The 26,951-nt window shown below is 39.5% G+C and overlaps 1 protein-coding gene across 1 annotated transcript in view; it reads left to right on the forward strand.

Moving 5' to 3' along the window:
- Positions 1–26,951, forward strand: part of CSMD1 (CUB and Sushi multiple domains 1) — a 1,877,909-nt gene that overhangs the window by 1,422,809 nt on the left and 428,149 nt on the right. Inside the window, exon 11 of the mRNA XM_041753151.1 lies at positions 18,780–18,883. Coding sequence (XP_041609085.1) covers positions 18,780–18,883 — 104 coding nt within the window. The remainder of the gene's footprint in view (positions 1–18,779; positions 18,884–26,951) is intronic.

Below are 26,951 nucleotides of genomic sequence, written 5' to 3' on the forward strand. Positions count from 1 at the left end.
ATAACTTGTATATGTTAATTAGAAGGATGTATTTGTATTTCCTTTTCACACACTAAAAGCAAGGTTCTATATGTCAGAGAGTGTGGAATGCCATGTGGGTTAAGCTTTGCACTTAGCATTTCATGAGGGATCCACCTCTCTGTTGCCATGGCTACAGACTTGGGTACAACCTGATGATTGCGTTCCTGAGCAGGCACCCTTGCATATGACTGGGGATGCTGACACACCTGTGACCATCCAAGAAGTGAGATAGCCAGTAGACCCAGTGTTTTTTTATTTTGTATATTTTTTTTAAATTGGAGTTCGATTTGCCAACATATACTATAACACCGAGTGCTCATCCCATAAAGTGTCCCCCTCAGTGCCCGACACACAGTCACCCTATCCCACTGCCCACCTCCCCTTCCACCACCCCTTGTTCATTTCCCAGAGTTAAGTATCTCACATGGTCTGTCACCCTCTCTGATATTTCCCACTTATTTTCTCTCCTTTCCCCTATAATCCATTTCACTATTTCTTATATTCCCCGAATGAATGAGACCATATAATGTTTGTCCTTCTCTGACTGACTGACTTCACTCAGCATCATACCTTCTAGTTTCATCCATGTCAAAGCAAGTGGTGGGTATTTGTCGTTACTAGTGGCTGAGGAATATTTCATTGTATACATAGACCACAGCTTCTTTATCCATCATCTGTCGATGGACACTGAGGCTCCTTCAACAGTTTGGCTATTGTGGACACTGCTGCTGTGAACATCGGGGTGCAGGTGTCCTGGCGTTTCACTGCATCTGTATATCTTTGGGGTAAATCTCCAGCAGTGAAATTGCTGGGTCATAGGGCAGCTCTATTTTCAGCTTCTTGCGGAACCTCCACACAGTTTTCCAGAGTGGCTGCGCCAGTTCACATTCCCACCAACAGTGCAAGAGGCTTCCCCTTTCTCCACATCCTCTCCAACATGTGTTGTTTCCTGTCATGTTAATTCTCACCCTTTTCACTGGAATGAGGTGGTATCTCATTGTGGTTTTGATTTGTATTTCCCTGATGGCCAGTGATGCGGAGCATTTTCTCATGTGTGTGTTGGCCATGTCCATGTCTTCCTCTGAGATTTCTCTTCATGTCTTTTGCCCATTTCATGATTGGATTGTTTGTGTCTTTGCTGTTGAGTTTAATAAGTTCTTTATAGATCCTGGATACTAGCCCTTTATCTGATACGTCATTTGCCAATATCTTCTTCCACTCTGTAGGTTGTCTTTTAGTTTTGTTGACTGTTTCCTTTGCTGTGCAAAAGCTTCTTATCTTGATGAAGTCCCAATAGTTCATTTTTGCTCTTGTTTCTCTTGCCTTCATGGATGTATCTTGCAAGAAGTTGCTGTGGCCAAGTTCGAAAAGGGTGTTGCCTGTGTTCTCCTCTAGGATTTTGATGGAATCTTGTCTCACATTTAGATCTTTCAAACATAGACTCTTGATGTTGATTCAGGTCATGATCTTAGGGCCATGGGATTGAGGCTGGAGAACTTCTCTCAGCTCCATTGGGTCTACTTGAGATTCTCCCTCTCCCTCTCCCCCTGCCCCTCCTCCCACTCCCCCTCTTAACCAGTCAATAAAACATTAAAAAAAAAAAAAAAAACAGAACTGGGTGAAAATCTAGAGGCAGACTTAGTATAACAGTCCAACATATTTACTATACATGTAAGGACAATGAGATGAGAAATAGTTCAGTTACTTGCCCATGACCAATGTCTCAGGAAGCCAGCACCTCCAGGATGTTTTTCTGAGGATATTTTCCCAAATTTCCTCCATCATTGATCAATGACTGTTCTTATCATAAGATTGACTTGAGTAACAAAACTTAATCATATATAGTAAAACACTATAGTTGAAGCATAGGTTGGTGAAAGCCTTAAAAACTAATTTACAGTCATTGAACATGTCCTAATCTCCTTTAATCTCTACTTGTTTCTAGAAATCAACTCAGATTTTATTTCTCACTGAATTTTCCAGTTTACCTTGACAGTCACTTTTACTTGATGTAGGAATTTCTAAGTTTATTTACTGAACACTTACATGAAATTCCTATGAGAACATTATTAGGCAAGAATCATTTTTATCTCCTTTTGAAGATGCTATGTAAGGTAAAAAGAGGTGAAAGGGTAAGTTGCTCAAGGACAAGTGGCTAGTAAGAGTCAGTTGGCATGTGCACCCAGGTGTCTTGCTCAAGTCTGAGCTCCTAAGTGCTATGGATAAGAGAAGTTTAAGTTCTGAAGAATCTATTTTTTCTTCAACAAGTGCCCGTGGATTGTTGTTCTCTAATAGTAGTAGCTGGTCTAATATGTCTTGGGCTCACACAACAGGATAGTACAACTGATTATGTCTACTTTCTATGGTGGGACAAGTGTTGGTGGGAACAATCTGTAGAGTTTTACAGAATTATCTTCTCTGTTTGGCTTAGATAGAATACTGATTTTATTCAGTTGTAAGGTTAGTGGAAAATATTTATAAAACATAAAACTTGCACAAAAAATTAAAAAATAAAATAAAACTTGCACAATTTCTTCCATAAGCAGTAAGCTGGAAATATAGTAAAACCTACTGAATGAAATTAATAAGAGTAAAACTTCTCTCAAACATCACACACTATCTCTGTGCCCTAATTCATTGAGCAGAGTTTCTTCATATCTAGTGCTAAATTTAACATTACTTTTTAAAAGATGTTCTAAGAATTGAAATGAAATTTCCGTTTTACTTCCAAGAAAAAAATAGATTTTATTGGTTCTTCAATTTTTCCAAGATATTTCAAATGGATTTCATGATACTTCATAATTGAATTTGTCTCTAAGCCACTTTAATCATCATTTTCAACCATGTAAATTCTGTTTTTCCAATTTCTGTGATTTCTCATGATAATAATGATTATTATTTATGAAACTTTAATCGCATACCAAGCTATATGTCAGGCACTTGGCATATCCCAGGTTTTTGTTCAGTCTTTATAATATTCTAAGATGAAAGTATTGTTATTAACCCCATATTATAGGTAAACAGAATTGACTAAATTAGTTAAATGAAAATTTATACACACCTAGTAAATGGTAATGCCAAAACTGAAATTCCAATTGGAATGAAGTAATTTTATTATTTTTATGTTTATTTTAATTTTATATTTGTTATAAATAAAATATATTTAAAAGTCATAAAAATAAACAAATGTGTAAAAGTAAGTAAATGACTGCCAAAACATCAATATAGTTGAATTTCCTTGTATTCTCCTCTATAGTCACGGTCTCCCTCTTCTGACCCTCAAAGTATCACTGATTTGAAATTTTTTTGTTCCAAGATCTTATTGCATACATCAATTTACCTAAGCAGTAGATTAGGATGGTTTGGGATGTTTTGTATAAGATCTTCTGAGAATTGGGCAATTATAGATGTAAGTGGCAGCTAGATATTTTGATGCTTTCAGTAAGTAGAAGTCAGGTCTAAGGAAATGTTGGAATGAAAGAAAACAGAGCAAAATGACAAAGAGGGTCATAAGCATGAGGGTAAAGAAAGAGTCATGTAAAGGAGCAGTGTTTTGAGTTACAGCGACCGAGGTCCATGGTGTCCATGGATGTTAATACCAGCAGTCCCCTGTCACAGGGCTGCCATGTGTGCCCTCACCAACATGGTGGTGGGCACCTTGGTTGAATGGCACTGATCAGGTCAGCATTGGATGTTGGCTTCATGTGGGACAGCCCCACCATGCTCCCCCAGTGCCAGCAACACTGATAACAGGTTCTAATCCATTGCCACGTTCACACGTAGTCACAACCAAACACATATCCTCGTGAAGCTCTACCTCGACCCTCCTTCCTTCATCCTCCTTTCCTCCCCCCCTTTGCCTTCCTCTTTCCTCTCTCTTGCTCCCTCCACCCTGTCTCTCTTCATTCCATTTCTTCCTGCCCACACAGCCCAGTCTCTGAGTCCTCAGCCCCTCTCCTGCAAGACTCAGCCCCTTCCCACTTGCCTTCCATTGTCATGGCTATGGAGCTGCACACCTGAAAGGAGGGGCGCCAACCAGAACAGGTGCACACACTTGGGGACCACTTTCTGGTGGTTATGATTGTTACTGTTACCAGCACTATTATTTACTGGCATTTTGGATTTCTCTTGAATCACAACCATGACTTTCTTGAATCATCACGTATTGTTGGCCCAGCATCCTGGTTAAAGTCTTCCTTCTTGGGATCCCTGGGTGGCGCAGCGGTTTGGCGCCTGCCTTTGGCCCAGGGCGCGATCCTGGAGACCTGGGATCGAATCCCACATTGGGCTCCCGGTGCATGGAGCCTGCTTCTCCCTCTGCCTGTGTCTCTGCCTCTCTCTCTCTCTCTCTCTCTATCCTTAATTAATTAATTAAAAAAAAAAAAGTCTTCCTTCTTGATGTCATCCACCTGCAACTCTTTTTTTTTCTTCATCTTTAAATATCCAACACCTGCTGGGTACTTATCCAGAAAAGGCCCAACTGTGTAGGCACATAAGTCACTTTAAGTGCTCATATTTACGATCTTCAGTGACATAGTCACAACTACGAACCTTCTATCCCTGATACATTTGATTAATTTTTTTCTTTACATGGAACATTTGTTTTGGAGCAAGAGCCTGGCTGATAGGGGCTCTAGAGCCAAGGTGGCCTGAGAGTGTGGAGCACACACACTGCATAGTCAATCCACACCTTGCTCCGGGCCAGATCAGGCAGGTTTTAAGTCAGTTTAGGACAGTTTTCCCAAATTTAATTATGTCAAAGAATCACAGAGGAAGCAGTTAAAATGCACCTTCTCTGGGCTCCATCCACCGGGAATTCAGGTGCAGTAGCGTCTTGACATTGTCTAAGAATCTGTATTTTTAATAATCACACATAGAAAATACTGATGCAGATGGTCTATGTATTCTGTTTCAAGAAATACATGGGAGGGAAATAACTTTATATAGACAATAGTGAGATAGTGCAGATTTTCAAGAAAGAGTGGTGTGATAGAACTTACTTTAAAGAAGAAAGCCTGATAGTTAAAGATATGTGCAATAAAAAGAAAGTGAAAGAGGACTGGACAATAAGTAGGCTGTTGCCACTGCCTGATCCCAGGCACGTTTCAATTAGCATAATTGGCATTTATAGAATGTTTACCATGCGCCCTGCACTATTTTAAGTGCTTTATGAACATTCGTTCTTTATTCCTGATAATAATCCTGTGAGATAAGTGGTGCCATTACGCCTATGGTACCTGTGAGATAAGATTGATATGATTAATATGGAATTGAGTTTATTTCTGCAGATCATACAGCCAGTCAATTGCAAAGCCAGTATTTAAAGCTGGATGAGGTGCAGAGCCTCCAAGTGGCCTCAGTAAGTGCTTGCAGCTCCAAAAACATCATTTGCAATACATAGAATACATTTTTTGACATAATCCCAATATTATTATCCCAATATTATTATCATTTGTATATTACCACAGAAATAAATGTTATCGTTCTAAATCAGTGTCATCTTGTACAGGTAGCTATAGGACAAACAATGATAAACACGGTTTAAAACATTTTTTTTTCAAAAAATATGTATACATCCAGGATGTGTGAGCAGATATGAAATGTACTTATTCTCTGGAGATTTGATCACTATTGCATAATATCGCCCTAGTTTCCCTATGTAGTAACAGAAGGAATCCTTTGGTATCACAACTAAAAGAAATCTTCATTCTGCTAATTTAAGAAAGTGAAATAACAAGAATTATTCTTTTGTAGTTTTTTTTTTTTTTCAATGAGACTGGAAAGTTGAGCTATTGATGAAATCTTATCAGTATGATGAACTAATTAATAATTTCTGAGTAAATATTTTACTATTTAACAATTCTTCTCTTATATGGAGTAGGTTAGGTTAGGTATGGCCATAAAGTAATCTACTCTTATTCTTAATGAATGGTAATTCCATAAGTCAAAGAAAAAGAAAAACAAATACTCTAAGATGCCAAGGAGGAAGGCTACATGATATTTATGAGTGTGATCTTTATCCCTTATTACGAAGTGCATCCATCTGACTTCGCTTCACAGAGCTTTACTGCTGTTCTGGTTTATACTGATGTAAACTCTTCAACTTTGGGGTTTAAGAATCTACAGATACATAACAGTCCTAGATTCTTTAGACTAAATGGTAGCACAAGAGGGAAAGGTAGGTGATTCAACAAATATTTGATTCAACAAATATTTATGGAACACTTAACACATGCCACATACCATGCTGGACTCAGTAGTGAACAGGGGAAAACAGAACGACTCCCATTTTCATAGATTTTACAGTCTAATGGGAAAGGCAGAGAGTAGATAGATAGATAGATGATAGGTAGGTAGGTAGGTAGGTAGGTAGGAAGATAGATGGATGGATAGATAGATAGATAGATGATAGATCAATCTCAGATTTTGGGGGTGGGGAATAAAAGTAGGTCACAAACATGACCGTCAAAAGATAGAGTAAGGGCAGTGCTCAAAGGGAGGTCAACAAAGACTCCATGAGAGAAGCTCACTCAAGTTGGGGGAGCCAGCTGTGCCCAGGGACATGGCAAAGAACTTTCTAGAAAAAGGAAAAGTATGTATAGTACTGGAACTAAAACATGAATGATTAGACATAAAAATCACAGCGGAGGGGAATTTTTTGTCTTTCTTTTCCATCAAGGCAGATATACAGGGTCAAATAATATATTACTCTTCAAGTCTTAGTTTGAAGCTTAAACTAATATCCATCCCTGGCTATTTCTGCTTGCTCTGCCTTTTCTCTTGATAGAAATCTGGATGTTTGTAGAGAGGTCTTGCCAAAAAGAGAAATATTTATAGACACCAAGCATCCATCTTGTCTGTTATTTAATATGTAAAAATAAATATATGTACTTTTATTTTTATCAACTCACCCCTTTCCTTTCTAACTTTGGAACGTCCTTTACATCATCATTATTCTATTTAAGCAGAATATCCTTTAGCTCACTCCTTAAAATCAATCTTGTTGTTGGAAGTGTCTTTCCGCCAGGATGGAGGTCAAGAGTGTGTTAATAAAATACCTGAGACATTTACAAATCTGTAGAAGATTTTTCTCTTCCTTCTCACATAAAATAACGTCTTCATTAAACAAACATGCTAAAAAGCACAGCTTTTTTTCTTTTTTATCTGGGACTTGCAATCTTGTTGATCCATCATTGTTAGGGTTTAAGTGTGTGTTGGAAAGAAAACAAAGCTACTTTCATTTGCATTTCTTCAAATATGAGCCATTCATTCTTCTGGGTTTGTGTGTGGGATTCTTTTGGTTATCTCAGAGTTAAACAGGAGATGCATGCCTTAGTTTTTTCTTGTTGCTTTCTTTTGTGTAAGTGGGGCCGCAACACTCCATTCTCAATGCTTTTATCAGCTGCAAAAAATGTGCCTTCTATTATTTTTTTTAATTATTGACTGGCACCCTTTGTTCCAGATACTTCTTGGCAAACTTTAATATTTTCTGCTTTTATCTATAGATCTATAATTTTCTCTCGCAATTCTTTCATCTCTTAGACCTTCAAAGCTCCAGGTCATTTACTGCACGTACCTTCGGTTGATAGATTTCAGTTGTTCTGTAAATGTTAATTCTGCATTTCATCACATCTAATCATGCCTTGATTTTTTTTTTCTATCGTGGTTATTGTATTGTATTCTTAAATTCCCAGTTCTCTCTGTTTTTTAATAAACCGCTGTCTTCTTTCCTGCATCTGAGAATATATTTCAGTCATTTTCTAAATAGTACTCTGTGGTTTTTGCTTGCTTCGTTTCAGGGACTAGTAGAACTCTTTCGGGGATCTCGTTGGTTTGTTCTCTCGTTTTACACCATAAACCACTTTTAATGTTCCTCCATCACTGCTTTGAGTTTGCTTCCTTCCCCTGGCAAGCTGGTTGGTCTTTGTCATTGTACGACGAGGATTCTGTATTTGGGCAGTTTTATTGGCATTTTGATGATTTCTGCTTGAGGGATTTCATTTGTAATGTTCACCTCGGTCATGTTCACACACCCCCAGACGTGCTGCTTTCTGGAAATTTTGCAGATGTCTCTTTACTCCTTATGAGTCCCCGGTACCCACACCTCAGTGTGGCCAAGACACTTCTCAAGAGCGGCACAATGCTATGCCATAAGGCGGGAGGTGTGTAGACAGAAGCTCCTCTGGGTTGGGAGCCAGGAATTGTTGTGCCAAAGCGGATGCAGTTTTGTTTGGTTGTATAGACTCCTGAGGTTGGGATGGCAGGACCCCTCAGCTTGGCGGCAGCATGCGGCCTGGCCCGGCAGGCACGAGGAGGTTTGCAGGGGGGACAGGAGCAGGTTACCTTTGAAATAGCGCTAGGAACCCCCTTTCACTAGCAATGCGTGGAGTTGTAGTTTTTAAAGGATTTTAGTATGTATGTATGTATGTATGTATGTATGTATTTAAAGATTTTATTTATCCATTCATGAGAGACACAGAGAGAGAGAGAGAGGCAGAGACACAGGCAGAGGGAGAAGCAGGCTCCAGGCGGAGAGCCCGACATGGGACTCGATCCCGGGACCCCGCAGTCACGCCCTGGGCTGAAGGCCGGACGCTGAACCGCTGAGCCCCCCGGGCTGCCCAGGATTTTAGTATTTATATGAGGGGCAAGATATAAAGTAAGGATGTCTCAGAAATAAATTTCTCCTAAGTTATTTCTTTTAAGGTTCTTTTTCTCAGTTGGAACCAAATCCTGAATGCTATTTGCAGATATAAAGCTTATTTGTACTTTTCTGTGGGAAATTTAGATGTATGTTTATCTGGTCTTGATGGTACGTACATTTGGACAAGATGTCTCTCTGTAACTAATTGTGTTTTTTCAGTTGTTTCACGATTGTTCCTCAGAACCTCAGGCTAAAATGCTTAAAACATATTTTTAAAATTTGATAATTTTTGTTTCATAAGAAAGTGTGAACTTTCCTTTATGATGTGTAATAAATTGCTTTGACAGTCATGTTAATAATTTCCAGATATAGATGTGTTACCATGTTCTCCAGGAAATTCACAGTTTGAAAAACTTTCTTCTAATAAATAATTTATAGTTGGTGAATCAGATATAGCTTCTTTTTGTTGGAGTTCCTATCTTTGTGCTCTAAGTTCTCGTTCCCTATCCTGTTGACTTCAAATCAACAGTAATTAAGGCATTTGCATATTATTTTCTTCCAAAATGTAAGGCTTTTTACTTATTTATTCTGTGCTATGAGTTTTGCATCTTGGAAAATTTTAAAAATGTTTTTTCTGTTGCCTATCTATTCCTATCATTGCAATTTCTGGCACAAACAAGAGTTTCAGAGAAAAATAAATTTTGAACATCAAAACAACAAAGGGCAAATAAAAAGTAAGGCGTTTGTATTCACTCAGGAAACACAATGTACATGTGTATGTGCTGTGCGTGTGTATATGTGGTATGTGTGTGTACATGGTGTGTGTGAACTAGCCATACAGGAAATAATTGCTGAATCTGTATTGTATTAAATCATTCGAGATTGTGATCAGAAAAGTAAGACAGAATGACAGTAGGCCAAAATTTTTGATGAAATACTTTAAAATAAGTATGTTGAAAGAAAGGTGAAAAAATATTTTTGAAAATGGAATTGGATTTTATAATCTCTACTCTTAAACCTTCCTCATTTATATATGAATGTGGAAACAAAGAACTAAAAAATACTAAATCAAGGCTCAGGAGTTCCCAGTGTGAGTTCCACATCTTCCACTAATAATTGCAAAATAAATCCTTTGTCTTCCCTTGCTTTGTTTTGTTTTGTTTTGTTTTGTTTTGCTTTTGTTTTCCACTTCTGAAGACAGAGGTTGTTTTATATTAATATTTTAAGTCTTTTTATATTCTATATTCAACGTTTGATTGCACTCTACTGCTGACCTCACCTCATCCTCTATGGAAAACTTATGAGCCAAGGGCCCTGAACGCCATGATCTTCCTGCCACCAGATCACCCCACCTATGTTCATACTCAATGTGGTTTTCCTTTACATTGTGGGGATTAGTGTGTATCCAAGTAAAGTCAAAGACATATTCATATTTCCATTCAAGTAGCAACAATTTCTTCTCTCCTGAGAAATCATTTATATCTCAGGTCACTGAATCATCACTGTGCAGTGCATTCCAGTGTTTTCTATCTTAAAAACAAAATCTGCCCGTGGAGACACATCCTCATCCTGCTCACCCTTGTTAGGGAAGTACTCCGAGATCTCCATAGTCCTATTCTTCTCTTCTCTATCTCTCAGTCTCCCAACTGCATACTCCAGCACATCTCCCATCCCTGCCATGGTGAGATTTTTTTCCTGCCGTCGTCACTCGTGTTCTCCATCTAGCCAAACTATGGGTCTCATCTGTGTCCTTCTCTATTTAAGTTTTCAGGCATATTCAACCCATTTGATCACTGCCTCCTTCTCAAGAACTTCAGTTTTATGGTGCTTCCACAGCAAAACTGGTCTTAGGTCCCTCTACTGCAGGATCTTCTAATGCATCCTTCCTCAATGTCATGACTCCACACATCAGGCAGTCCAAGGCTCTATCCTCTACTGCCCTACTCTTGGCTACTCCACTTTCATCATTTTCTGTGGTTAATGGTTACCCAGTTTGCTTCTAGTCCCCAGTCTCTCCATAGTTCTCAACTGTTATGTCTAAATGGGCACTTGGCATCTTGATTTTACTTAATATCTAGGAATGTCCAAAAGTCATGTAAAGCTTATCACATTAAAAAGAAAACTCTTATTTTTCTACCCAAATTTTATCCCCTCCGTGCACAATGATAAAATGTCCTTGCCTAAGAAAAAAACAAATAATAATTTTATTTGATCACTGTGTTTTAGTAATTCCCATCAGCTATGCCATCATCGTACTCTATGGACAACTCACATATATCAAAGACTTGCCCCTTCCCCCACATCCCCAGCACCAGCTCAGGCCCAGCCACCATTATTCCTGATCGAGCTCATTTACCCATGGCTGAACCCAACCTGCAGAACCCCTAGTTGGTGTGTTCAGTGAATGAGTGAGAAGGGAATTTTTGGAAAATTAAGAAAAGTGTGATTTATTATATATAATGCCTTCATATGCTTCTGGTAATAATTTGTCTTTCCACATTAGTAACATAAGCAGGATGAGGACAATAAAAATACCTATTTACTATGCATTTCCTATCAGAATACTTTGATGGAAAATGGTAGGTGGATAATTTGGGCTTTGCATTTTTTTACTTAAAATATTTTGTGAGATTGTAATCATTCAGTTTGCTGAATAAGTCAGTGTATTTTGGGGACACCTGGGTGGCCTAATGGTTGACAGTCTGCCTTCAGTTCAGGTCATGACCCTGGGGTCCTAGGATCAAGTCCTGCATCAGGCTCCCCGCATGGAGCCTGCTTCTCCCTCTGCCTGTGCCTCTGCCTCTTTCTCTGTCTCTCTCATGAATAAATAAATGCAATATTTTTAAAAAAGAATTTCTATACTGCATTATTATATAACAACTTTTGATATCCATTATTTATGGATATAAGCATATTTTTAACCTATATAAATATATTAAAGGCCTTGTCACTTAGCAAATAATATGTATATCCCCATGGAGTTACCATTAGGTGTAAATTATTAATATTATAGATTGGAAAGAACATAAAATGTAATTATAGGTTTATATGAATATGATGACTTCTAAATTCACCATAAATTATGGTAAAATTAATAATAATAATTAGGGACAAGCTATTATATCAAAAGCATGAACATACGTAGGAGAAAAATTAATTCCATTGGCCTTCAGGTACAGATATGGATACCCAGCATTTTGTAACTATTTAGGGATATCAAGAAATCTCTTTTTATTTGAATAATGTTTGTGACAAATACTTCCTAAGACATAAATGACAAACTCTAACTTAATGGTGAGACGAAATAGTATGTAACTCATCTATTTTGTCACAAAGCCTGTATCCACAGAAAGTATAGGAATTCTGTTTCTGGCCTCTTTGAAAATACCTGGAGTTTCAGTTTTTCCACACAGCCACCAAGGTTGTGTGACGTTCTTTGACCCTTGGCACGTCTTTCGAAACTACCCTGTCAGCTGAGCTTCTGAGAATAAATATGTGATTCGTCATATCTTAGCATGAAAAGAGCAGATCCTGCTGTGCTAATACAAAAATTATGATATGCTGGGGTTTGACGACTCCTTGGTATGTCCTTGGGAGAGCACCTTTGGCTCTATTTACTTCAGAAAGCAGTGTGCACATGTGTTTGTGTGTTTGCACATTTGTGTTTTCTTCTTTTTTTTATTACCCTTTTTTTTTTAAGATTTTATTTATTTATTCATTAGAAATACACACACACACACAGAGGCAGAGACACAGGCAGAGGGAGCAGCAGGCTCCCTGCAGGGAGCCCGACAGGGACTCAGTCTCAGGTCTCCAGGATCAGGCCCTGGGCTGAAGGCAGCGCTAAACCTCTGAGCCACCCGGGCTGCCCCATTTGTGTTTTCCACGCAAAAAAGCCTTGAGGAAGTTGATTTTTGGAGTGCAATTGAGGTCTCAGTCTTAAACAAATAAATACTTTAAAAGGCAGATGTGTACCACAGACCAGCATGGGACGATCCCTCATGGCGATCATCCAACCAGAGAATTTTCTGGAGAGACTTAGAGCAAACAGGATATGGAGAAGGAGGAGTTATTTCTTGCCCAGGATATGTAAACTTCTAGAAAGGGTAAGGGAAGACCTGCCTTGAGGGAACCAGTTGCCCTTCTTTCTGCTTTTCCTGGGCAGCGAGCTGCAGGGTGGGATATGGAGCCCCCAGGAACACCCATTCATGCTCATGAGTGTGTCACCTTCGGCTCCTGTTTCCAGCAGCAGGCAGATCCCATCCGTTGGCAGTATCATGCGAGCTCGTAAAGGGGCCGAGCTGCGGAGAAGTTCTGAGCCCCACTGAAGAGAGCCAGCGTAGCCGAAACATTCGGGACAGTGCAGTTTTGAAAGAGCGTGGCTGAACATTTTAGCTTTAATCCTTGCTGCTAGCTCTGCTGCGCGTTTGGACTGCCCGGTCCGAGCATTCTAACCCTGGCTGCACGATGGTGCTGCAGAGATGGGAACCATTTGGGAATAGACTTTGCTTACTTTACAGCTACCATGAGGACGGAGTCCAGTCCAGCCTGTTTCCATGTAGTGAGATATGCCGGAGTTACAGATGAACTCGCAGCATCACAGTGTGGGTCATAGGCCATGGTATTAGCAGAAGAACTAAAAAAAAAAAGAAAAACAAACAAAAAAAAAAACAAAAAAAACCCGTTTTGTTATTTTTCTATTTAAATTTCTACTTGCTTTCTTATTAAGAACGCTGAAGCATAATTAGGTAGAAAAATGGTGTGCACCCCCCTAGCAGAATTAAAGCAAGTGACTTGTATGGGAAATATTACATATAGGTTCTTCGGATTTGGAGATTTTTTTTTTTTTTTTAAGTAGAGCTCATTTTGATTTAGTTGTATAAAATAAATTATCCAGACTCTGATGACAAAATAATGTTCCCATCAGACTTGTATGGGAAATATTACATATAGGTTCTTCGGATTTGTAGATTTTTTTTTTTTTAAGTAGAGCTCATTTTGATTTAGTTGTATAAAGTAAATTATCCAGACTCTGATGACAAAATAATGTTCCCATCAGACAAAAAAAAAAAAAAAAAGATTTCCCTTTTATAAGAAACAAAGATTCTATTCTTTCTTTAAAAGGAAACAAACTTGTATGTTTTAAAGACTTTTTAAAGCAGTCTTAGGTTCACAGCAAAATCAGGATGAAGGTTCAGATTTCTCGTATACCCCGTAGTGCACGCACGCAGCCTCCCCCTCTGTCAGACTTCCCACCAAACGGTACATTTGTCACAACTGGTGGACCCACAGTGACCCATCACCATCACCCAGATTCCGTTTTTTTACATTACGGTTCACTCCTAGTGCTGGACATTCTATGAGTTTGAAAAAATAAACATGTACTCACCATGATAGTATCATACCGGGTCTTTCAGAGGTCCCACAAATCCTTTGTGCTCTACCTAAAAACTTGTATTTGTTGGCATCTCCAGTCTGTCATATTTCACGTAAAACAATGCATAACCATATTACACTTGGTTTATGTCAGTTTGGCAATTCTTTCCTTCCAAGTCTTATTATTAATTAAAAAATAAGACAGAGATAGTACATACAGATTTACTTAACACTAACAATAAATCACTTTTTATGCTTTAATTTACTCAACAGTCTTTCATGTGAAAGGGCGTCATTCATTTCTACAATCCAGGTGAATAAGTCTATAGACACATGCACAGACGTGTGTATAAAAGGGGTTGCTCCGTGTTCCCTTTACTGTCTCCCTCTGGGCGTCAGGGCCATCTCTGTCCAGCCTGGGGTCAGAAGAGGGAGCCTGAATCAGGAAAGGGAAAGGGGCCATCTCCCCAGCCCTCCCGTCACTATTTTAATGCTAATTTAAATTACAACAGCACCTGCTGCCTGATTTAAATGGTTCTGCTTCGTCTTGAAATGTGTTTTTGTACTGATAAAACTTAGCATTAGGGACAATTGATTAAGTACCTTGCTCTTTGAAGAAGACCCTTTGTTGATAAGCACACGGCTAGCCTGAGTGGTGGGAACAGTGTGTTTAAAATGTACTTATACAAATGAAAAGATTTGCACAAAGCCTGTTCATGATAGAGGGCCGGGACGTTAATTTGCCTTGAATATATGAATAAATGAGGAATTAATGAACAAATGGAAGCACAGACAAGGGGAGATATGGAAGAGTCATGTAGGTAATTAATATTTAAATATGTTTTTAATTGTTCCCAGAAGATAAACATATTGGAATAAGCTCACCCCAGGATGTATTTTATAGATATTGTATTACATTTCTTTTACAAAGGTTGAGAAACAAGTCTTCTCTATATTTTTAGAAGCACTATTTTTAGAAGATTTAGAAGTGTTTAAACAGAGGGTAGTGTTTTATAGGGGTTTTGATGTGCTTAACAATACAAAAGGAAGCTCATGAGGAGGACTTACTCAGATCAACTGTTTTACAGCAGTGAGATGCTGAAAATTGGTAAAAATATATGTATTATATATATATTTTTATATTACATATATGTAATTATATATGTGATATATATTATATATGTTATATATAAATATATATATATAATATGTAATATATATATATATATTACAAAATGCCAAGAATATATTTTTTAAATTGCACGGAAGTCCACACTGAGTAGCATCTCTTTCTCATGGCCTGAGAGTCTGTTCGGAGGTTGAAGAAGTAAATGATTTCATCTCTTGTCATTAAGAAGTCTTTACTTGTAAATGTTAAATTCTATAATTATTCTGCATTTCTCAAGTTATCTCCCATGGGTTTTAAATTTTTTAAAGTCTCAGAACTGTGTCCTTTTTTTTTATTTTTCTTTTTCCTTCCTATTTTGTCTACTAAGGAATCTATATCTGTAACAGTTAGGTTTTGAAATTACTCTGTTTATCCGAATACCCTCTTGTAGACATCAGTATGCTTTTTTGAAGCCAGAACTTTGTCCATCTCCTCTTTGTTTCACTTCCTAGCACTGTGGCCTGGACAGAGTAGGCATTTGGTGAATCCCAGGAGACTGAGCCACTTGTTGCCCTCTATCCCGCCCCTCTGCTCCTAATCTCTATGTCTTGCTTTCTCTCTCAAATAAATAAAATCTTACACACACACACACACACACACACTTTCGCCACTGACTTCTGAGCCACTTTGGTCCCTGAATCACTCAATCCCAAATATATGTCAGAATCATTCATTCTCCCAGTAGCCAAGATATGAAAACAGCCTGTGCCCATCGACAGATGAATGGATAAAGCAAATGTGTATTTGTGCGTATAAACACATACACACAGGAGCATTATTCAGCCTTACAGCAGCACATCCTTCCATTCGTAACAGTCATCGGCAAACCGGGAAGACGTCATGCTCAGTGAGATAGATACGTAAAGAAAACAGCACTGTATCTCATTTTCCTGTGGAATCTAAAGAACTCAGACGTGGTAGCAGTGAGCGGAGCAGTGGAGACCAGGGGCCAGGGAGTGGGGGACGGGGGGATGTGGGCCGAGGGGTACGGAGTCGTGGTTCTGTAAGTGAGTGAGTGGAGAGCTCAAACAGTGGGCAGCAGGGCGCCTGCAGTCAATACTGTCGTGTTGAGAGAGGGAAGTTGGCTGACAGTAGAGCTTCCCAGCACACTCCGACAACTATTTGCAGAGATCAACTAGCTCGACGGCTGTAATCATTTCACTATGTATACGTGAACCATCATGACGTACACCTTACCTATATCTCATTGTAATTAAAAATGCATTTATTTGGGGCGCCTGGGTGGCCCAGTCAATTAAGCGTCTGCCTTTGGCGCAGGTCATGATCCTCAGGGTCCTGGGATCGAGCCTCATGCTCCCCGCTCAGTGGGGCCTCTGCTTCTCCCCCTGCTTCCGCTGCTCCATCTGCCGCACTTGTTCTCTCCCTCCCTCTCTCTGTGTTCTCTCTCAAATAAGTAAAATCTTTTTAAAGATGCATAAACTCAGCATTATTTTTCACTTGCATCTCTGTCCATCCCTGATTGAGAAATGATGACAAGCTTCATTACAAATGTGTATTTCTGTTTTAATACCAAGTAGGATATTTCCAGAATGCCATGCTGACACCCTACAGGTTGTCTGCCCAAGACTGGGTGTGCATTTTCCCTTTTTTTATGGAGCATTAATAGCATGGCATACACATCATCCTGTGACAACAGGCTCTGGCTGATTGTTGAGCCTAAAATGGACAAAAGCCTCTCTCATACCCTTTGCCTTGGCTTGGAAGAATCACAAAATGGTCATTTTTACGCCCCTAATGAAAGCACAGTTATGGAGGGAGCCCCCCGTGTGTGCCTCATTATGGTTGTCCAGCCACAATCCTCAGCCATGAGTGGGTCATGACGGCCGCGCTGCAGGGTGCTCCACAGGCGGGGCCCCGTACCGGCGTCAGGAGGGGATGGGGGTGAACCCGCCGCTCTCGATGACAATCCTTCAGCTCTTTTATTCTCTTCTTGTTGGACCACAGTCATTTATAAATAGACCCATGAGAAAGAAAAAGAGAAAAAAAAATAAAAAGAAACACAATAAAACCATGCTCGGGTCCCAAGCTTCACATGCAATATTGATCCTGGTTTGCAACAGCTACTAACCTCTACACCTGTTTCAAAGCGGATTGCTAAAATAATGTATTCACACAAACACTGCAATTTGAAAAAGTAGACTTGTAAAATAAATTATAATAACTTACACTAATTTTAGTAGGAATTTCAAATAGAAAAATTAATGTATTCCATATTAGCATTGCTTGGAAGAACACCTGGTTAGGCCTGCTCGGGACTGTACGCATTACGGTGGGCGTTGGTCCCGCCTTCTTTCTGGTGCCACGTACCCTTTCCTCTCAGTCTAACAAATGGGCATTTGATACTTTTTTACAAGATTCCGGAGTCTCAGATCTACTCTGAAATAGATCCCATCAAAATGTATTTCCCGTATTATGGTTTCTGTTCTTCCTGCCTGTCTTCTGCCTCTGATTCGGCCTCTCATGTTTCGATCTTTTCTATCTTCTTGTCTATCCATCTACCTACCTGTGATTTATGTTTTTTCGATCTTTTCTATCTTCTTGTCTATCCATCTACCTACCTGTGATTTATGTTTATGCATTGATTATCTATCTCACTTTCTTCTATTATCTCAGTCATCTCTCACCTATCTCCTTATCTTTCTATTGGTTGATCAATTGATCTATCTCTGTATCTCTCATCAAACTTTTATCTGCATCTGTCTCTTATCTCTCTACCTATTACTTATACATATCTATCATCTATCAATGACCTTCATCCCTTGTCTCTATCTATCATCTGTCTAACTCCCCATTCCTTATTCTCTTTGCAGCTCAGGATTCTAGCCTAGTTTCATGACGTCCTTCCTCCTTGATCACAATATTGGTCAGAGAAGAAAGCATTTCTTCTAGATACATCTATATGGACATATCAGACATCAACTGGTCCTATCTGGTTGATGTGGTGTCAATCACCACAACAGTGTTCTTTATAAAAATAAAGCTTCAAGGCTTTGCAAAGTTAAATGGAGAGGAAAACTTTCTAGCCTAGGGATATCTTCTTAATATGTTAATATAGCTAATTAAATAAAATCTGCATATGACACTCTAAAAATACTTATTTCAGAGTGTTTTGGTGTCCTCAAAATATATTAAAATAAATATTAAAAGAATAAACGTATGAGATATACTAAAAAAAGAATTAATGGACAATTCTTTTGCTTATATTAAGTTATCTCTGGGTCCTTCTAACCACTATAGAGGTTAAAATAAAAATTTATAGACATTTGACTTAACGCATTATATGAGCTAATTTCGCTTTTACAGCTGATAATCAGTATCTTTAGAGTGATAGCCATTTTGAACTCTTTAAAATTCTGTAACTGAGGGTTTTCAAACATATACAATTATCCATACACTTACTTTTAAAAACAGCTTGAAGTTGTTTGAAATATAATGGAATTAAAGAGCAAAACTTTATAATACAGCTGGATATTTGCATATTTAAAGTCTATTTCTATTTGCATATAGAAAGTTCCTGTGAATCTAAATGAAGATCTTTGCTTTATTTAGGTCATCAAGCTTGCATTTGAGGAGTTTGAACTGGAACGAGGCTATGACACCCTTACGGTGGGCGATGCTGGCAAAGTGGGCGACACCAGGACGGTCTTGTACGTGTAAGTATGGAGCGAGTGTCTCTTCTCGAGCGTGTGCGCCCGCTGTGCCAGTGTACACGGATACTCGCTAAGCTAGGGGCGTCCAAATCTGATTTCACAGGACAACTAATTGAGGATTGCATTTCATTTGTTTTAGTCTCCCCCCCCAAATCATGAAAAAATATGGCAAAATTTAGACTGTATGGAAGAGTAGAACATAGAAACGGTAGTTTCTCGAGCAACCCCTCCTTCTTAGCCCTCTCTCTCTACTTCCCTGTGGCATTACATTATCAGTGTTTTTGCAATGTATTTTGCGATGTATTTCCACGATGTATTTTCTATAATAGTTCTGTAGGTCTTGCAAAAGCCCTTGCAGCCTGCAGGACGGCGCGCTGAAGCTTACAGGGTAATAGCGCTGGGGTAGCTGGCTGCGTATCCGTGGCAGTCGGTGGCCAGAGTCCTGAAAAAGATGCAATCATGGCCTTGATGATCAAAGTCAGCCCAAGAATCCCTGCCCTGCCACTTGCAAGAGGAGGCACCGTGTGGCCTCCGACTTGTGCCCCGGATGCCTTTACCTGCTCCCTGATGTCGGGCGTGGAGGGTACGTCTGTCCCCTTCTGAGGCCCCTGCTGTCGAAATTGAAAACATGATCTGAGAAAATCATTCCCCATCCAGGTTTCAGCGAGGAGGGACATGTCTCAGCAGCAGCTTTTCCACCAGCTTGAGCTCCTGGCCTCACTGGCTCCCATTCGTGGAGTGGCTCCCATGACTACTTTTTGTTTGTTTGTTTTTTAATTTACTAATACGGTGTTCAGGTTTGCTTTTTATTTGTGGGGGATCTCGCCCCTGTTACTGTTGCAGGGTGACAGGCTTCTTGGCTCGCAGAGTCGAGGAATGAATCGCATGGACACAAAAGGGTGAAGGGGAAGGAACGGTTATCAAGTGGAAGTGAGAACAGAAGGGAAGACAGGAAGCTCTCGAGTCCGTGGGGTCCAAGTGGCGGCCACTGAGGGCTTTATGATGGGTCTTTAATAGGAAACTGACTAGGGAACTTCCTAAACGTCTCATCTGTAACATTTAGGACGGACAAGTTGGATTTGCAGCTGTCATGTAAACGTCTCGTCCATAGTTGGGACAAACAAGGTGACTGTTAGGTTCCCTCCTCTCTGGGGAATATCTCATCGAGAACATCTCTCCGGCCGGGGGACTTTTGTGAGCCTGGCCCCATAGCCCTTGGTGTGAGGCTCCTCAGGGGAATCAGGCCCCTATCTCTCCCTGCCTGTATCTTAACCCCTTCCTTACTAGGTACCTTCAACATCCTACTCTGCTAGAGGGAAACGGCACTGGCTGTTATACTCACTTGCTGTGTATCTACCAGTTGCTTAGGAGGTGATCCACAGTTAGGAAAAGTGCTGGAGAGGAACATGCGGTCGGTGCCTTTAAGAAATGAGTGGGACCGTATTCTGACTACATCGCGACGATACTCTTGTCCTGTATTATATATGGGACATCTTTCCCTACAAGTACGTGTCTCGATCTCGTCTTCCTATGGATCAGTTACCTTTTTTTTTTTTTTATGGATCAGTTACTACTGCTACTGATGATTATAATATTGCTGGCCCACGATTTATGATAATAATTATAATAAAAGCATTAGTAATAGCATACTAATATTCATTGAATATCTCATATATCATGTGCTGTGCTAAATGCCTAATAGGTATTATCTCGTTGGGTCCTTACCTCAATCCTGTACGTTAGAGACCTTATATGTGAGACAACTAGGACGTAATATGATGAACAGATTTACTCCAACCTGCAAACCTCGTGTACATTGATGTGTAAATACTTGTATACACTGGATATACGTAGGTATTTAAATCCAGTCATTCTTCTCCAGTGTCTGCTTCTTTTTTTTTTTTTTTATTATTTTTATTTTTTATTTTTTATTTTTTTTATTTTTTTTATTTTTTTTTATTTTTTTTTAGTTTTTTTTCAGTGTCTGCTTCTTATTATTACATATGGATATGGCACGTGTTTCAAGGGATTCCCATTGATTGTCTTATGCCTTCCCCCGCATACCTCACCCTTTCCATTTGTAAAGAGCGACGCAGTGAACGACTTGGTACAAACACCTCACCACACTCGTTTTGTATGTCTTTGGGAAAATTTGCAGCAGGTGAATTTCAGGGGTCAGGGGTGACTTCATTTACATTACTACCTTTTTCTAACAATCCCCATAAAAGTTTCTATTCAGTCCATTCTGTTGCAGTATATGGAGGTCCCTGCTCCCCCAGCCTCACCACATATTCTTTTTTTTGCCAAATTATTAGACAAAAATCCCATCTGTTTATAAGAATACAGATATCCGCAGGGTGGGGCCCAGACGCCTGAATAGTTCGTAAGCTGGCCCTGTGATTGCACGCCCACAACCCGGCTTTGGTCCACAGTGGGGTTCGAAGCACTTGCGGAGTGCTCGGGGACGGGGCCAGAAAGCCAGGATGGAGTTTCTGGCTCTCGCTCTGCTATTAACTACCTCTGCGACCCTGAGGGAAGTCACTTTACCTCTCTGTACCTCTGTTTTCATGCCTATAAAATACGTATAATAAACTTTCCCTGCCCGTGGCAAGGAACAAAATGAAAGAATGCACGTAAAAGTGTTGCAGAGCTAAGAAATGTAGCCCACAAGTGAAGTAGCTTTATTATTTCCATAACAGCTAATTTAAGAAGGGGTGTCACTAGAGCAAATGAGAGAAAATTTTAAATAAATGCAAAGCACAAAATATAAACCAAGCAAAGTCATGCCATGTAAAATCCCTTAGGCCATTATTAAAGATCTAAAGTCAGGCACCCATTTTTTAATGCAATTTGTTGTTAAGAGAGCAACAGCAAACTATGTATTACATTGACATAAGTGTTATTAGAACTTCCTCTCGATAGCTCAAATCTATAAATGAAAAACCAAATAGCCAACTGAATCAAACTGAGATGCCCTTTGGGAGACATAATGTAGCAAAGATCAGCTGGGCATTTAATCAGCGGCAGAGAGAAAAGGGAAGTCACTGATCTATTTCCTTAGTATATAAAATTACAGGAAAAGAAAGAAAATAGAATCACAGCTGGTGTCTTCAAAGAATCAGGTACTTTTGGAGAAAAACGTCAACACATATTTTTGAGGATGTATATGCTAGACTTTATTCTCAGCACGGAGGTAAAAATCTAATTGGAGAGATGGCAGGTACACGGGGTAGTTTTGTACCAGACAGGGTATAAAATCATTGGATCTCATGATGCAAATTTCAAATAAAATACGAGCCAAGAAACGTCTTTATGCAAGACTGGTATTTACAACCTCAGGCTCACTATGTTATTAGTTTTTTTTGGGGGGGGGGCGGGTGTGGAACAGGAGTAATTCTAGTCCTGGATTTTCAGGAAAAGTGTGGAGAGTGAGCTAGCCTAACCAGCTCATCCTAAATGCGGTTTTCAATTTTCCAATTCTTGTTAATGGCCTTTCAGTTTCTTAACATTCTTGACACAAAAAGAGAGCAACTGAATTTAGGAGACCCCTTTAATAGTCTAATCTTCCCAAGAGATGAATGGATTTACTCGGGTTATTTTTACAGAGGGACAGGCTTAAAATTAAGTAACTTGCTTAACGAATCTCTTTTGAGATCTCTCCAAGAATATATATTGATAACTGTCTTGAATTTAATTTGCAGAAGAATTGCATCCGGAGTTCCCTCTGGCCTTTTCGGTTATTAGCGATCGGTGGCCAGGAGATTGGTTTAATTTCAGATTATAGGTTTTAAATGTCTGTGCCTCTGTGGGGATGCATAGCCAACCTCGGGGAAGTCCGCTAGCAGGTCGCCCGCCTCCGCCCAGTCACACTTGTGGATTGAGTCCAAGGGGACTCCTTGTTACTTAGGGTCAGTTAATCTGTTTCTGAAGCTGCCCCAGCCCTCGTAGGACGTGGCCACATCCCCCTGCTGTTGCTGGCAAGTCCTGAGCTGAAGGGCATCATTCTCTTTTCATTACAAGCCCATGGAACAGCCGCACAGCAGCAAACACTAAAAACATGTTTCCGTGTTTATGTGTCTTTGACTTTATCAGAGGAGCCCATCCACATACCTCGCAGTGCTTTGGAGAAAAGCTTGAGCACTTTATGTTAGGGACCCATACATACGGATAGCCACTTAAGGCTTTCCTGATAAAAACCCATGTTTTCACGATCAGCAATCAAGTCCATTCCGGAGGCTCTTGGAAGTCTGGCATCACGTGATCATGACCCTTTTCCTTCGAATCCTCCTTCTCCCGAGGGCATTGCCTCTGCATGGGGTGCATCTAAGAGCGCAGATCAGACCCCACTGCAACACCTCCTTCGCTAGGGCTGTATCCATCTTGGCCTTCCTGTCTCTGCCCGTTGATCTAGAAGCTTTCTTACCTGATTCTTTGAGGGAATATTTATTGCAATTCAGACGTTGTAGTAGGATTCAGGAAGGGCTTCGGGGGAATGGTCAGTAAGTCTACACAGCCTTCATTATGATCCCTGGAGAGGGTGAGCAGAGCAGGACTCTGTCTCCATTCCCTAAAGTGTTCAGATACTTTATCCTAATAATCCCATCAGAGGGGAAATAGAGAGACTGCTGAACATCATTGTTTTAAGTTTGGGATGCCAGCTGTTTCCGAGGTGTCCGGGAAGGCAGGCCGATCCAGGACCTTGGGGATCCCCAGCAAAGCTGCCTTTGGATGCAGTCTTTCTCTAGAGGACGATCCATAGGTCCCAAGGGAAACAAGCTCACCTGCAGCACCTGCTGGAGGTCGAGTGGGGTGAATTCCAGCCGGGTTGGGGCCCCAACAACCTGAACCATTTTCCAAATGTGCTGCTCATTATTATATCAGCAGTATTGACTCACTGTGGCTGCTTTCTCTAAGAAGCCAAGAAATGCATGTCTCCCTTACACACTATTAACCCGAAGAGCTAAGGGTCTCTTTTCCGTGAATCATCAGTCAAAAGCATTTCACATTTATATTGTGGGTTTTTGACATTAAATTAACTCAGAGGCGAAGTTATTCTCTTCTGGGGGGTATAGGGCACTTAAAACAATACAGGACATCCATTTACAGTGCAAGAAGCCTGGCTCCCTGTCTTACGCCTTTCAGCCTCAAAGGATTGCTGGAAGTGTGAAATGGAATGGTTAATAATAATTTAAAAAATGGTTTAAAAGCATTCGAAGTATAATGCAACAAGAAGACAGTATTATGTTACTATGGCTATTATTTCTGCTTTAATGTCATGAACCATGCAGGGCTAGAGAGGGTTCTGAGTCATCTTTGGAAATGGAATGTACTAGAAAGGAGGAAGGAAGGAGGCAGGGGGGTTGAACTGTCTTTTACTGGACCTATTTGTACCTGCATTGTCTCTTGGTGATCTTGTGATGAAGATCGTCTTCCCATTTGCTACATGAAAACAAGCAGAGCTCTAACTTAGGGTCGTGAAGGCAGGAGACTGCTCAATGGATAGCCGAACCTGAGATGTTAACACAAAGTGATAACTGTTCCCTTTTTTAATCTATAACCAAACATCACAACCAGGATATTGACCCTGATACCAACTCATCCATCTTAGACTATCCAGGCCTTGCTTCTATTTGTGTGCCTGTGTGTGTGTGTTAAATTCTGCGTTCGGTTCCTGTATCCACCACCAGTCAGGACACATGCGGTCGCCATCTCACAAATCTCACTCATTTGCCTTTTGTCATCACGTCTGTCTCCCTCTCCCCCCAATCCTCCCTGACCCTGAAAGCCACTCTGAAGTCCATCTTGAAAATTGCATCATTGCAAGAGTAGTGTTTACGTGGAATCACGGTGTATGACTTTTGTGACGGTCTTTTTTCTCTTGGCAACATTCCCTGGGTAGGGAAAAATAATCGAAGGATATTTCTGTCCTTTTCTTGACTGACTCAAATTCCAGGATATGGAGGTGCCACTGTGTGTTTAACCTCTACCGCTGCAGAGCATCTTCCATTGCTTCCAAATTGACTATAATTCCCGCAGAAGTTTTAGTGTGAGTGCGTTTCCATCTGTCCCAGATAGATCCCCGGCACTGGTATCGCAGGTTGTGTGTTAGTTGCATGTTTTGTTTTATAAGAAACTTCCAAATGATGCTGAGTATTTTTCTTTTTTCTTTTTTTTTTCCATCTGTACATCCTGTTTGGTAAATGGTCGTTATGTCTTTCTTATTTTCTGATTGGATTATTTAACATTATTTTTAAAGAATTATTTCTAAATTCTTGGGGTGCTCACTGAGTGGCTCAGGCACTCAGTTAAGTGTCCGACTTTTGGTTTTGGCTCAGGTCATGACCTGTGAGCTCTGCACTCAGACTCTAAGCTCAGTAGGTTCAATCCCAAAAGCCTACTTGGGATTCTCTTTCATCATCTGCACCTCCCCTCCCCATTCACACTCTTGCTCTCAGTCTCTCTATCTCTGTCTCTCTCTCTCAAAAACGTTATTTGTATATTCTAGATAATAGTCCTTTATATAATATGTGTTTTGCAAATATTTCCCCTCACTCTGTTACTTGTATTTTTACCTTGTTCATATAAATATTCACAGATCAGAAATTTGTAATTTTGCTGAGGTCTAATTTATGAACTTTCCATAACTTGTGTTTTTAGTATCACATTTAAGGAGTATGCTTTTCTTAGGTAGTTAGCCCTTTTTGCTGTTTTAGTGCCTATGCTATTCTATATAAATTTTAGAATACCTTTGTATATATCTATAAGTTCTTGGTTGGATTATAAGAGGAATTACATTACATTGTTGAAGAATTGGGAGAGAATTGAGTCTTCCAGTTCATGAATATAATTATTCTTGCCATTTATCAAATACTTTTTTATGTGTCAATTGATGTGAAGATAAAATTGTCCTTTGTTAGTTCATACCATGGATTACATTAGTTGACTTCTGACTATTGAACCAGCCTTGCATGCCTGGAATCAATTCCACTTTGTAGTGGAGAATAATTCTTGTTGCACGTTATTGGGTTAAATTTTCCAGCATTTTATTGAGGATTTATGTATCTAGGTTGATGAGACATATTGGTTTGTAGCTTCTTCCTTCCTTCTTTCACTTCCCTTTCCCCTCCCTTCTTTCCTTCTTTCCATTGTCTTTCTCTGGTTTTAACATCAGATGAACATTGGTCTCATTTAATGAGTTGAAAAATATTCTCTCTTCTGTTATTTTACAGAAGAGGTTATAAAAACTGTATGTTAATTCTTCTATAAAAGATTGGTAGAATTCTCTAGTGGAACTGTCTGGGTCTGAAAATTTCTTTTTGGGGAGCTTCCTAATAGCAACATCAATTTCTGTAATGGTCATAGGACTATTTGGATTGTCTATTTCATCTTGGTTGAATTTGATAGTTTGTAGTTTTCAAAGAATTGGTTCAATTTAATAACTTGTCAAATTTCTGAGTCTAAAGTTGTTCATGATATTTTCTTATGCTCTTTTTAGTGACTGGTGAATCTGTAATAACATCTATTTTATTCCTAATATTAGTAATGTCCTCTTCTCTTCTCTTCTCTTCTCTTCTCTTCTCTTCTCTTCTCTTCTCTCTCTTCTCTTCTCTTCTCCCCTCCCCCCATCTTTTTAGAAACTTATCAATTACATTGATTTTTAAAGATATAGCTTTTGTTTTCTTTTTTCCTTTTTTTTTTTTTTTTGCAATTTTATTGACTTCTGATGTTTATCATATTCTTTTCCAGTTTGTCTGGGTTTATTTTGCTTTACTTCTTGTAGTTTCTTGAGGTTGGAACTTAGATTATTATTTAATTCCTATTTTCCCCATGTAGTGTAGTTATTTTAGTACTATAAATTGTCCTGTTTGCACTGTTTTAGCTGTATCCCGCATATTTTAAAATATATTTTGTTCTCCTTTTGAGTCCATTTATTCTTCGTCTGTTTCACTTGAGACTTTCTCTTTGGATTGTGGATATGAGTTGTTTAATTTTCATGTGTTTACAATTTTTCCTGTTGCCTTTTTGTTAAGAAATTCTATTTCAATTATATTGTGGTCAGAGAATACATTCA

The sequence above is a fragment of the Vulpes lagopus genome, chromosome 4 (genome assembly GCF_018345385.1).
Source record: "Vulpes lagopus strain Blue_001 chromosome 4, ASM1834538v1, whole genome shotgun sequence".
NCBI lineage: Eukaryota > Metazoa > Chordata > Mammalia > Carnivora > Canidae > Vulpes > Vulpes lagopus.